This window comes from Cebus imitator, unplaced genomic scaffold (genome assembly GCF_001604975.1).
Source record: "Cebus imitator isolate Cc_AM_T3 unplaced genomic scaffold, Cebus_imitator-1.0 Scaffold0, whole genome shotgun sequence".
In the NCBI taxonomy this organism is placed as follows: Eukaryota; Metazoa; Chordata; class Mammalia; order Primates; family Cebidae; genus Cebus; species Cebus imitator.
Genome location: NW_016107315.1, coordinates 1,555,330 through 1,567,925, shown reverse-complemented (window position 1 = coordinate 1,567,925; position 12,596 = coordinate 1,555,330). Strand labels below are relative to the sequence as shown.

Genomic DNA, 12,596 nt, shown 5'->3' with positions numbered 1-12,596 from the left:
TAGAGACGGGGTTTCACCATGTTGACCAGGATGGTCTCGATCTCTTGACGTCGTGATCCACCCGCCTTGGCCTCCCAAAGTGCTGGGATTACAGGCGTGAGCCACCGCGCCCGGCCAGAAAGGTTTTAAATATATTTTGTGGTCACAGAAATGTTAGTACTTGTAGGAAATCAATAAAAATAAAACTCACCAAGGGAAGACACCCATGAAATACTTTTTTTTTTCTTCTTGAGATAGGGTCTCACTCTGTTGCCCAGGCTAGAGTACAGTGGCACGATCATGGCTCACTGCAGCCTCAATCTCCTGGCTCAAGCAATCCTCCCACTTTAGCCTTTTAAGTAGCTGGGACTACAGGCACATGCCACCAAGCTTGACTGATTTTTAAAATTTGATTTTAAGTAGAGATAAGGAAGGTCTTGCTATGTTGCCCAGACTCATCTGGCACTCCTATGTGCAAGCCATCCTCTCACCTTGGGCTCCCAAAGTGCTGGGATTACAGGTATGAGGCACTGTAGATCAAAATTAGAAGGAAATTTAAGTTTAATGTAAATCTAAATTTGACTGCTTCTTTTAGAACACTTAATGTCTTCAGCAAGCTCTTAAAGTGAGAAATCTGAGATTAAAAAAAAAAAGCTAGGGTAGGCGTGGTGGCTCACATCTGTAATGCCAGCACTTTAGGAGACCAAGGCGGGTGGATCACGAGCTCAGGAGTTCGAGACTGGTCTGACCAACATGGTGAAACCTCGCCTCTAGCAAAAATACAAAAATCAGCCAGGCGTGGTGGCATGTGCCTGTAATCCCAGCTACTTAGGAGGCTGAGGCAGGAGAATCACTTGAACTTGAGAGGTGCAAGTTGCAGTGAGCCGAGATCATGCCACTGCTCTCCAGCCAGCTTGGGTGACAGAGCAAGACTCTGTCTCAAAAAAAAAAAAAAGCCCCATGAAGTACTTAAAATGGTGATCAAATTTCTATCAGTCTAACCTCAGATCAATGCCTTACAGCTATTTTATTTAAAGGATTCGTGGACTGAAGTCAAATCCTGTAAGAAAAATGCTAAAATGCTGTTACTATTTCCAATTCTTATTTCAAATTAGAAACATTTATCTTTTTAAAAAACACATTCTGTGACAGGCTGTATTTTAAATTTATGTTTTTCAAGAGATCTTCAATTTTCTCTTCCTCCTCATTGGCCATAATCTAGATGACTTAGTAGTGTGTCTTCTCTTCCTCATAGAATATACTCACTCTTAAGAAGTTCTGGGGCCAGGCAAGGTGGCTCACGCCTGTAATCCAACCACTTTGGAGGCCAAGGCGGGTAGATCACCTGAGGTCGGGAGTTCAGGACCAGCCTGACCAACATGGTAAAACCCCATCTTTAAAAAAACCAAAAACCAAAAACCAAAAGGCCGGGCACGGTGGCTCAAGCCTGTAATCCCAGCACTTTGGGAGGCCGAGGCGGGTGGATCACAAGGTCAAGAGATCGAGACCATCCTGGTCAACATGGTGAAACCCTGTCTCTACTAAAAATACAAAAAATTAGTTGGGCATGGTGGTGCGTGCCTGTAATCGCAGCTACTCAGGAGGCTGAGGCAGGAGAATTGCCTGAACCCAGGAGGCGGAGGTTGAGGTGAGCCGAGATCGCGCCATTGCACTCCAGCCTGGGTAACATGAGTGAAACTCCGTCTCAAAAAAAAAAAAAAAAAAAAAAGAAGTTCTGGCTAATCAGAATTCAGAATAGCATGCTACCAACTATAATCATGTACATAAGTGGACATAATATATCAAAGCAATATTCTTTCATCTGTTTTGTATTAAATAGCACACATCTTCAAAATGAAAATGGCTTTGAAAACATACCGATTCATCCTTCTTGCCCTTTCCAATACTTCAAACATATGTTCTTGAAATAAATCAAGCCGTCGATAGCGATTATTTTCAACATTCTTCCTAATTATGTCAAACGTAAGGGGTGGTTTGTTAGTAAAGTTGGGATCCACAGCAGGAATTTCTGCTAAAGAATCACTGTAGCATCTTCCCTCATCATCCTGATGACTCATGACTGACACAAAAAGATTGTGGATAAGCTCTTGAATCAGCAAAGTCACATTTGGGACATGAGAATCCTCATCTCCCTCCAGGTCTCTGCGTGTTTCAAGCAGGACTTTGTGTAGGACAAGAGCATCTTTGTAGATCAAAGACTCAGGCTCATTGTATGTACAGGCATTATTAAACATCATGACGAAGTCCTCAACCATAGAGTCAATATCTTGGTACTTGTTTGCCATCATATGACTTCGAATTTTTTCCATGTCCATGGGCTTTTTAATAGTCAGATAGTAGTCAGGCAACTCAGATCTGGAGGGAAGCCTCAGAAATATGGCACTGAGGCGGCGACCCCTTTTATCAGTATAGTTCTTTACAGCTTCATAGACCTCATTGAGTTTCTGCTGCATTGGAGTCATGTATTTTGATTTTTTGGGAGAAATGCCACTCTTCCTACCTAAAGAGAGAGATTTAATGTTAAATGAATAAATTAAATGGACCTAAATTTGTATATAGATGGTAGCATAGCCAGAAGAGACTATTCCAAGTAATTTGTAAAACCCAGCAATTAGCATGTCTATAGTGAAATATAATCTGCAGACAAAAAATAACTAAAAAAAATTTTTAACTGTTTTCAGTAATCATATTTTTCATGGGAGACTAAGTACTGTAAGGTTGAGAAAGCTGTGAATACGGAGGAATAAAGCAAATGAGTAGCTATGTGACATTCTATCACCTCTAGTATCCCTGAGAATTGAGACTTTCAACATAAGAGATAACAGATGTTAAAACATAAGACATTACTAATTACCTTGAGGCCTTTAATCTCAATTGAAAGTTAACACTATGAATTTATGATATATTTTATCTTTAAATATAAACAAACACACACACACACACACACATCTCCTAGCTCTGTCCACTGAAAATCCTAGAAACAGTAACTACCTCGGTAGCTGTACAGCCTACACTAGAGTTTAAAATACTAATTCCAAATACTAATATTGAGAAGCCCTCACCTTTTAGTAGAAATATGTAAAAGGTACGGCTCCTTGGCAAATGGCTGATTCCCAGTCTGGTATGTCTTCAAACACTAGACAGTAAAGAATCTCAATGACTTCTTACCATGACTTCGTGTCAAAAGAATATGGGAAGTGGCTGGGCATGGTAGCTCACACCTGTAATCCCAGCAATTTGGGAGGCTGAGGTGGGTGGATCATCTGAGGTCAGGAGTTCAGCCAGCCTGGCCAACATGGCAAAACCCCGTCTCTATTAAAAGTACAAAAAATTAGCTGGGCATAGGGGTGGGCACATGTAATCCCAGCTACTTGGGAGGCTGAGACAGGAGAATTGCTGGAACCCAGGCAGTGGAGGTTGCAGTGAACTGACATCGCATCATTACACTCCAGCCTGAGCGACAGAGCAAGACCCTGTTTCAAGAAAAAAAAAAAAAAAAAAAAAAAAAAAAAAAAAAAAAAAAAAAAAAAAAAAGAAAGAATATAGGAACCAGCCTGAGTATCAATAAGGACAATAACTTCAATTATAATTCAGTTATATGTTTAAGTCTGGTAGTGCTTAATAATACATAAAAACGAACAACAAAGTGGGTAAATATTGAAGGATGTTAGTAAACCAATGCATTATTTTGAAAACTTGTAAATAAAGGGGAAAACAAAACAAAAATAAGCTTTTTATCCTTTCAAAAAGCAAGACACACTGACAACACTGTACCACTGGGTAATCAAATATTAGATAAGGCAAAGTTCCTCTATATAGAAGTATTCCAGCTAATAAGTAAGAAATAAAATTAAAAACTATCATAATTTTACATCCTTTTCATGAATAATTAATGAAGTACGCAACAACACCTGTTAACAGAAAGACATAAAGAGATTTCACATGTACCTGATGGAAGACCGTATATTACCTACGAAGTCACTTTTTCTGCCAAAGGGAGAAGACAGGGGATCAGACCTAAATCTGATCAAGCCTCTGGCTCCAACTACCAATTTATAGGAGATACAAAGGACAGAGGTACACATTAAAGTACAACATAGTGGGCCGGGCGCGGTGGCTCATGCCTGTAATACCAGCCCTGTGGGGGGCCAAGGTGGGTGGATTGCTTGACCCCAGTCTGGCAACATGGCAAAATCGTCTTTACTAAAAATACAAAAAAATGAGCTGGATGTGGTGGCGTAGTCCAGCTCATTTTTTTTGTATTTTTAGTAAAGACGGTTTTGCCATGTATCTATAGTCCCAGCTACTCGAAAGGCTAAAGTGGGGGACTGCCTCAGTTGGGAGGTGGAGGTGGCAATGAGCTGAGATTGTGCCACTACACTCCAGCCTGGGTGACAAGAGTAAGACTCTGTCTCCAGAAAACACACACACACACACACACACACACACACACACACACACACACACACACACACACACACGAATGCAATTAGCAAAACCCAGACAATGGGAAACTACAGCACAAACCTAATTTCTTCAACAGATAAATGGTAAGGGGTAGAAAAAGTGAGATGTGGAGGGGAGTTAGTATTGGGCCGGGCACAGTGGCTAATGCCTGTAATCCAAGCACTTTGGGAGGTTGAGGTGGGCAGATCACAAGGTCAGGAGTTAGAGACCAGCCTGGCCAATATGATGAAATCCTGTCTCCACTAAAAATACAAAAAAAAAAAATTAGCCAGGCGTGGTGGTGCGTGCCTGTATTCCCAGCTACTCGGGAGGCTGAGGCAGGAGAATCGCTTGAACCCGGGAGGCGGAGGTTGTAGTGAGCCGAGATCGTGCCACTGACTCCAGCCTGGGTGACAGAGCAAGACTCTCTCAAAAAAGAAAAAAAAAAAAAGGAGTATCAGTCAGTTGTAATATGTGGACTTTATCTAGATTCTACTTTAACCAGACACTACCTCAAGACATGATACAACATAACGGCAGTGAACCCCTTATGAAGTATCCTAAGTACCACCAAGCTGAAACTTAATCTAATCACACCTTCAAAGTTAACTTGCATTTATAAGAAATAAGTGAAACAAAGAAAAAAGTTACAGACATCACAAGGAAGCAAGTCTGTCTAAGCTAGAACTTAGGACACTGTCCAGAAAAGTAACCTGATTTCTTCAATGAGTTTGGCATGTGGAAAGAAAAGGAAGGAGACTGCTCTAGATCATGAGTTTAAGAATATAATAATCGGCCAGGCCCAGGGGCTCACGCCTGTAATCCTAGCAGTTTGGGAGGCCGAGGCGGGCAGATCACTTGAGGTCAGGAGTTTGAGAACAGCCCACACAACATGGTGAAACCCCATGTCTACTAAAAATACAAAAAACATTAGCTGGGCGTGGTGGCACGTGCCTGTAGTCCCAGCTACCTAGGAGGATGGGGGGCAGAATAGCTGGAACCTGGGAGGCAGAGTCTGCAGTGAGCTGAGGTCACACCATGGCACTCCAGCCTGGGCAACAGAGTGAGACTCCATCTCAAAAATAAAAAAAAAGTATAATAATCGACTGGGCACAGTGATTCACACCCGTAATCCCAGTACTTTGGGAGGCCACGGCAGGCGGATCATTTGAGGTCAGGAGTTCGAGACCAGCCTGGCCAACATGGTGAAACCCTGTCTCTACTAAAAATACAAAAATTAGCTGGGTGTGGTAGCGAGCACCTGTAGTCCCAGATACTCAGGAGGCTGAGGCAAGATAATCACTTGAACCCGGGAGGTGGAGGTTGCAGTGAGCCAAGATTGCACCACTGCACTCCAGCCTTGGCAACAGAGTGAGACTCTGTCTCAAAAAGAAAATAAAAAGTATAAAAATCAAATGCATTAAATAGAACTTAATGAGAGCCTGATTTGAAGTAATCAACTAATCAACTATAAAAATATATTTGTGAGACAATCAGTAGAACTTGACAATTTATCATGTATTAGATGAAACCAAGAAACTACTGTTAATTTTGTTAGGTGTGACAATTACTTCAATGTTATTTATGAAAAGTCTGCATATTTTATTTTATTTTCATTTGTTTTATCCTCAAAGACAAAGTGGCAGATATCTGCATATATTAGAGATGCATACTGAACTATGTAGAAGTACAATGACATGGTTGGATTTGTTTCAAAATAATTTAGGAAAAAGGGGATAGGAAATAAGTGTGTCACGATTTTGACAAATAATCAGTAGTAAGTATATACAGGGGTTCATTGTACTATTCTTTTATTTTTGGAGGCAGGGTCTAGCTCTGTTGCCCATGCTGGAGTAAAGTGGCATGATCAGGGTTCACTGCAGCCTTGACTCCCAGGCTCAAGCAATCCTCCCACTTCAGCCTCCCAAGTAGCTAGGGCCACAGGCACATACATGTGCCATCATGCCTGGCTAATTTGTTATATTTTTTTGTAGAGACAAGGTCTCCCTATGTTGCCCAGGCTGGTCTCAAACTCCTGGGCTGAAGTGATCCTTCTGCCTTGGCCTTCCAAAGTGCTGGAATTACAGAAGTGAGCCAACGCCCATGGCCGCTGTACTTTACATTTATATATGTTTGAACTTTTTCATTAAAAAACATAGAGAAATAAAAAGGAGGCCAGGCATGATGGCTCACACCTGTAATCCTAACACTTTAGAAGGCACAGGCACGAGGATCACTTGAGCCCAGGAGTTCAGGGCCAGCCTGGTCAATACAGGAGACCCTGACTCTATTAATTTAAAACAAACAGAAGAAATAAAAAAGGAAATTAACATTCCACATTAAAAAGCCCTTTTGGCCGGGCACAATGGCTCGCGCCTGTAATATTAGCACTTTGGGAGGCCAAGGTGGGTGGATCACAAGGTCACGAGTTCGAGATCAGCCTGATCAAGATGGTAAAGCCTTGTCTCTACTAAAAATACAAAAAAAATTAGCTGGGCGTGGTGTACACACCTATAGTCCTAGCTACTCCGCAGGCTGAGGCAGAAGAATCGCCTGACCCAGGAGGTGGAGATTGCAGTGAGCTGAGATCTTGCCAGTGCACTCCAGCCTAGGTGACAGAGTGGCACTCCGTCTCAAAAAGACTAAAAAATAAAAAAAATAAAAAGCTCTTTTATCCAGAACTTTGAAAAATGCCTATGTGAATTTATTTATTTAAACGTGTATTTATATAGTCATTGTTAAACTTATTAGTCTCTTATGAAATCAATTCTAGTTAAAACGTATTGTGTTCCTATAAAGCAGAATGAAGTTTTACATTTCTGCAAACCTTCTGTATGCTTTTACAGTTCCATGAAAAGATAAATGCCTTAACAAGAAGGATTTGGCCAGATGCAGTGGCTCACACCTGTAATCCCAGCACTTTGGGAGGCCAAAGCTGGTGGATCACTGGGTCAGGAGATTGAGACCATCCTGGCCAACATGGTGAAACTCTGTCTCTACTAAAATACAAAAAATTAGCTGGGCATGGTGGCATGTGCCTGTGGTCCCAGCTACTTGGGAGGTTGAGGCGGGGGAATCGCTTGAACCGAGAGGCGGAGGTTGCAGTGGGCCGAGGTCACGCCACTGCACTCCAGCCTGGTGATGGAGCAAGACTCCATTTGAAAAAAAAGGATTCATCACTTAGCAGTAAATCATACCCAAATCTAAATCTAATATCAAATTTAATTTATAGTCATTTCAGTTAAAAAAAAAAAAAGCTCGTCTGGGCCAGGTGGGGTGGCTCACGCCTGTATTCCCAGTACTTTGGGAGACTGAGGCAGGAAGATGACTTGTGGTCAGGAGTTTTGAGAGCAGCTGGCCAACACGGTGAAACTCCATTTCTACTAAAAATACAAAAAAATTAGCTGGGCATGCTAGCGTACACCTGTAGTCCCAGTTACTTGGGAGGCTGAGGGAAAGGATCACTTGAACCTGGGAGGCCAAGGTTGCAGTGAGTAAAGATCATGCCACTGCACTCTAGCCTGGGTGACAGAACAAGATTCTCTCAAAACAAAAACACAAACCAAAAGCTAGTGTGTTTGTTATCCCCTCTTTCAGCAAATATTGCTCTAATGAATATCATTATCCAAATTGCTTGGTATCTATTTTATTTACATATTTTAAAGAAGGCAGTAACCATTATCTAATGGTATTAATGACTTTTGCTGTCTTCTCTTCCAATCTTTTTCTCTTTTCTTTCTTTTTGAGACAGTCACCCATGCTGGAGTGCAGTGGTGTGATCTTGGCTTACTGCAACCTCTGCCTCCTGGGTTCAAGCAATTCTCCTGCCTCAGCCTCCCGAGTAGCTGGGATTACAGTTGTGTGCCACCATGCCCAGCTTATTTTTGTATTTCTAGTAGAGATGGGGATTTACCATGTTGGCCAGGCTGGTCTTGAACTCCTGACCTCAAGTGATCTGCCCACCTCAGGCTCTTAAAGTGCTGGGATTACACGTATGAGTCACTGTCCCTGGCCTTCCCTTACAACTTTTAATAAAACAACCAGCCACAGACTACACTCAAATGACATCTGAGTATAGTGCAGTAGCTAGACATCTCAAATTCAAAGTCCTCAAATTCTGTCCAGTTGGAACTGCTGGGATTCATTTTGAATTCTAGTAATTGTCAGACACTCATAACAAGAAAAGAAAATCTGCTACTATACTCTTAAAGCACTATAGGTAGAGAAAAAATCTATTCTTACTATTTAAAAGTTACAAAATGTCCACTGCATTTAAGAAAGTAAGCAAAACCTCTAACATATTTTACACTCCACATGCCTGTCACAGCTTAGCTACTTAAAGTACAGTACACAAGAGTGCCTGACAAGAAGAAAGAGACTCCATGTTGGAGTACAGTGAGTTCAAATATATTAATCATTTAATTAAATATTATTTCAGAAAAATCAGCATCTCTCCTTGATAGGCTAAACTGAATAAAAAAGTGTGAGGCTGCCTTACTCAGCTTGAGTTTGGGAGAAGCCATGTCATCATCATCTGGTAGTGGGCCCAGCTCTTTCCTTTTCTCCTTGAGTAACTTCTCCAGGATATGTGCATCATTGTATACCTACATTCCAAACATATATTTAAATTATTTTCTAAAAACTTTGTATTAAGGTATAAAATGCATCCATAAAGAAGTTTTAAAAAGACAATTTAGGATAGTTGGGTGCTTAAAGAAAACCAAAAACAGGCTCACAACAGAGCAATAAAATCACTGTATCTGTGGGAAAGCCTAGGCCTTAACTGGTTTATTTTTAAGCTTCCTGGGTGATTCTAATGCGCAGACATGCATGTTAATGTTTGAGAACCACTGTAGTAGAATTACTGCAAGTTTTAATAGAAGTCTTGAAACACATTTACATGTGTTGTTTTCTTCAAAAACCTTTATTTTCCACTGGACACTCAAAGTAGCAGACTTAGCCCAATGGAAATTAGAGACTAAAAATATCTGATAGTTGGAGAGCAATATCTCAATATCTTAAATCCCAAATCTGAGTTCACAGTCTGAGGCTTAATCTATAAAAAAAAAAATTATCCTTGCTTAGGGATCTCTCTCTGAGGACTGAGCCAAGAGTAGTAATATGTAGTCAAGAACAAGGTTACTCACCTTATGACCTTTTAGTAGAGACGGGATCATAAGCTCCCTCCTCTTACCTCCCCAGCAGAGGCTATGTCCTCCCTTGGCCACCCACCAAAGCAGAGGAGCTGAGGGAATAAGTGACCTCTCTTGTTTGGCCACCTGTCTTAAAGGTGGCTTTTTCTTCTACCAGTGATAAACAAGTGATACACTGGCCAATGACACTGAGGACTGTGTAAATCCCTAAGATAGAACCATTTTTTTGGATCTATAAGCGTCCTCAACGCATACTTTATTTTATAATCAAATGTAACTGCAGAGGGAAACAAATGACTGGAAAAATTTATGTTATTTCTGGGAGCTGTAAAGTGGATAAAAAGATATCAAATAGAAAATGTTTCAAAGAAGGAAGGCTGTAACTTAGTTATGCTGATAAAGAACTAAACAAGATGCTTCATAGTAAAATAAATTAAATCAATTATTTAGAGGTGCATTTATGAGACTATCATGTTGGTTTTTATATAATTATACCATTTTCTATACAGGTTGTCTTTGGAGAAGTATGGTTGTTGAGGATAGAAATAACGATGATGATGAAAGATTTTAATGCTATTGGTTTACCTTTCAGTGCTTATTCAGTAACAGGCACTCTGCTAAATGCTCAGTATACATTATCTCTTTTAAAGCCTACAACAACCCTAATGCAAGTACTATTATTAATCCTAATTTATAGATGAAGAAACTGAGCTTCAGGAAGGATAAATTACTTACATAGAGGTTGGCAGAATGAAATTCAAATCTAGGATGTCAGATTACAAAGTAGGAACTTTTAACCTTTATAATGTACTGCCTCTGATTTTAAACAATGAAGAAAAATCAAAGTATTAACCTAGTCACCAAAAATAATAATCTACATTAAGCTTCTAGAGCTGGTCTCTCAAAATGCATTATTTTACAAGCACCTCCCTCCCCCAAAACGTGCCTACTTCAGGACCCTGCCCCTCACCTGGGAGCCCTCCTCGTTGTAGTGCCTGGCATTCCGGAACATCAGCTTCATGTCTTCTATCATTCCCTCTTCACCTGCATATTTGTCATTACGGATGTTATGCTCAATTATTTTCAAGTCCATTGGCTCCAAGATGATTTTATAATAATCAGGATAGTCCTTTTTGGATGGTTTAACCATAAATAGGTCACAAAGTCTTCTGCCTGAACCTGGCTCTCGAGCTTCAAGAACAACATTGAATAAGATTTTCATTCGCTGCTTTCTTATGTTCTTTTTACTGTTGAGGAGGAAGGTAGAAAAAGGGAAAAATGAGGATAGGTTCAGTTTTCTTAATATAAGGACAACCATAAAATGAAACAAATTATTTGTGGACAGGTGCTTTATAATGATTACAATTTATTTATTACATATGCTACAAACACACTAAACATGCTGGAAGCTATAAGCAAATATTAGAAAAAATTTCAAAAATAGTTAAAATATAGTGATCCTGGCAGGAGCAGCAAATGAATACCAAAAAAACTTTATATAGATATTTCATGAAATGCAATGTTGGAAACAAAGATCCTCTCTGATACCAAAAGAAAATGAAATTATATAACCAACTGAAATACATTTTTTGTTTAACGAAGAGTAGAGGAAAGGTACAATAAAACTAGCAATTCCCTATTGTTAGCAATATCCTCACTTTTAAGCACAAAAACAAAACAAAATAAAAAACCTAGAAAGAGAAGTGTTTCATCTCTTAAGACAAGTACTCCAGAACACTTGTATATTTTGGTTGTCTGAAAACAAAAGGAGACTGTCTGCCAGACTAGTGTCTTTACAGTGGGTATGAGCCTTTCTGTCAGGGTCGTCCTTGCTCTCTCCATCAGCATTATTCCACAATTCCAACCTACTTTAAAGAGTAAGTGGTAAGGTTCATCTGAGTTTTCTAGAGTAAAATTTTTATCCTTGAGCATGAATCCCTGTCTTGTTCTCCAAATTCCTTCAGTCAGTTGTGATGCTAAGAAACTGATTTGAGCAGTGTAGAACAAAGCATAAAGGACTATAGATTAGATCCAGAGTTCAAATGGGCTCCAAGAGAGCAGATCGTCTTATCTCTTAATTGTTGAAAAAATTGGCTCTGAGAGGGTAAATGACTTGCCCAAGGTGAGCTTCCTAGTAAATTATTAGAAGAGATGCTCTTCCGATATGACTTCTGGTTAACTGTTCTTATATACTCAGGAAACAGATAATTTCTACATAGATAAAGAAATTCTAGTCAGACTAACCAGCAGTCTCCAAGCGAACAGTCAAGTAAGCAATAACAAGAAATGACTCACGACTTAATTTCTATTAAAAAAAACATTCACTAAGATCCTACATATACAGTACAGTCATCCCTTGGTATTCATGGGGAATTGGTTTCAGGATCTCCCTTGGATACCAAAATACACAGATGCTCAAGTCCCTGATATAAAATGGTGTAGTATTTGCAAACAACATATGCACATCCTCTTGTATACTTTAAATCATCTCTAGGTTACTTATAATACCTAATACATTATAAATGCTATATGGTTGTTTTGTTATATTGTACTGCTTAGGACATAAGAAAAAAAGTTTGTACATGTACAGTAAAGATACGATTAAAAAATTTTTTTCTAGCTGTAGTTGGCTGAACCCCTGGATGTGGAGGCCATGAATATAGAGGGCCAACTGTACTTAAAGGTAAGTATTTTTTATCTGTTTCCTATCCTGTAGGTAGAAGAAAGTTCATTCTTCAAGCAAACTATGTGGCTGTATAAGTCTTCTGGTCCAGTCTGCTGACTACTTGCACTACTGCTGGGTCATGAAGAAGCCAAAGGCCAGATATTTTCTCTCCAAGGTTCAGAATACACTTGTTTAAAACACAGAAAGAAAAATAAAGAATTAACATTTGAGAAAATAACTAGCTATCCTTAAGATTTTTTTTTTTTTTTTTTTACAGAGTCTAGCTCTGTCACTCAGGCTGGAGTGCAGTGGCATGATCTCAGCTCACTGCA

The 12,596-nt window shown here is 39.8% G+C and overlaps 1 protein-coding gene across 26 annotated transcripts in view; it reads right to left on the bottom strand.

Moving 5' to 3' along the window:
* PBRM1 (polybromo 1) overlaps window positions 1-12,596 on the bottom strand; it is a 147,016-nt gene that overhangs the window by 66,892 nt on the left and 67,528 nt on the right. For all 26 annotated transcript variants that reach the window (XM_017539828.2, XM_037736327.1, XM_037736075.1 and 23 more), the window contains 3 exons: window positions 10,570-10,846; window positions 8,945-9,050; window positions 1,858-2,500 (listed from right to left, as the gene is read on the bottom strand). In XM_017539828.2, coding sequence (XP_017395317.1) covers window positions 1,858-2,500; window positions 8,945-9,050; window positions 10,570-10,846 — 1,026 coding nt within the window. The remainder of the gene's footprint in view (window positions 1-1,857; window positions 2,501-8,944; window positions 9,051-10,569; window positions 10,847-12,596) is intronic.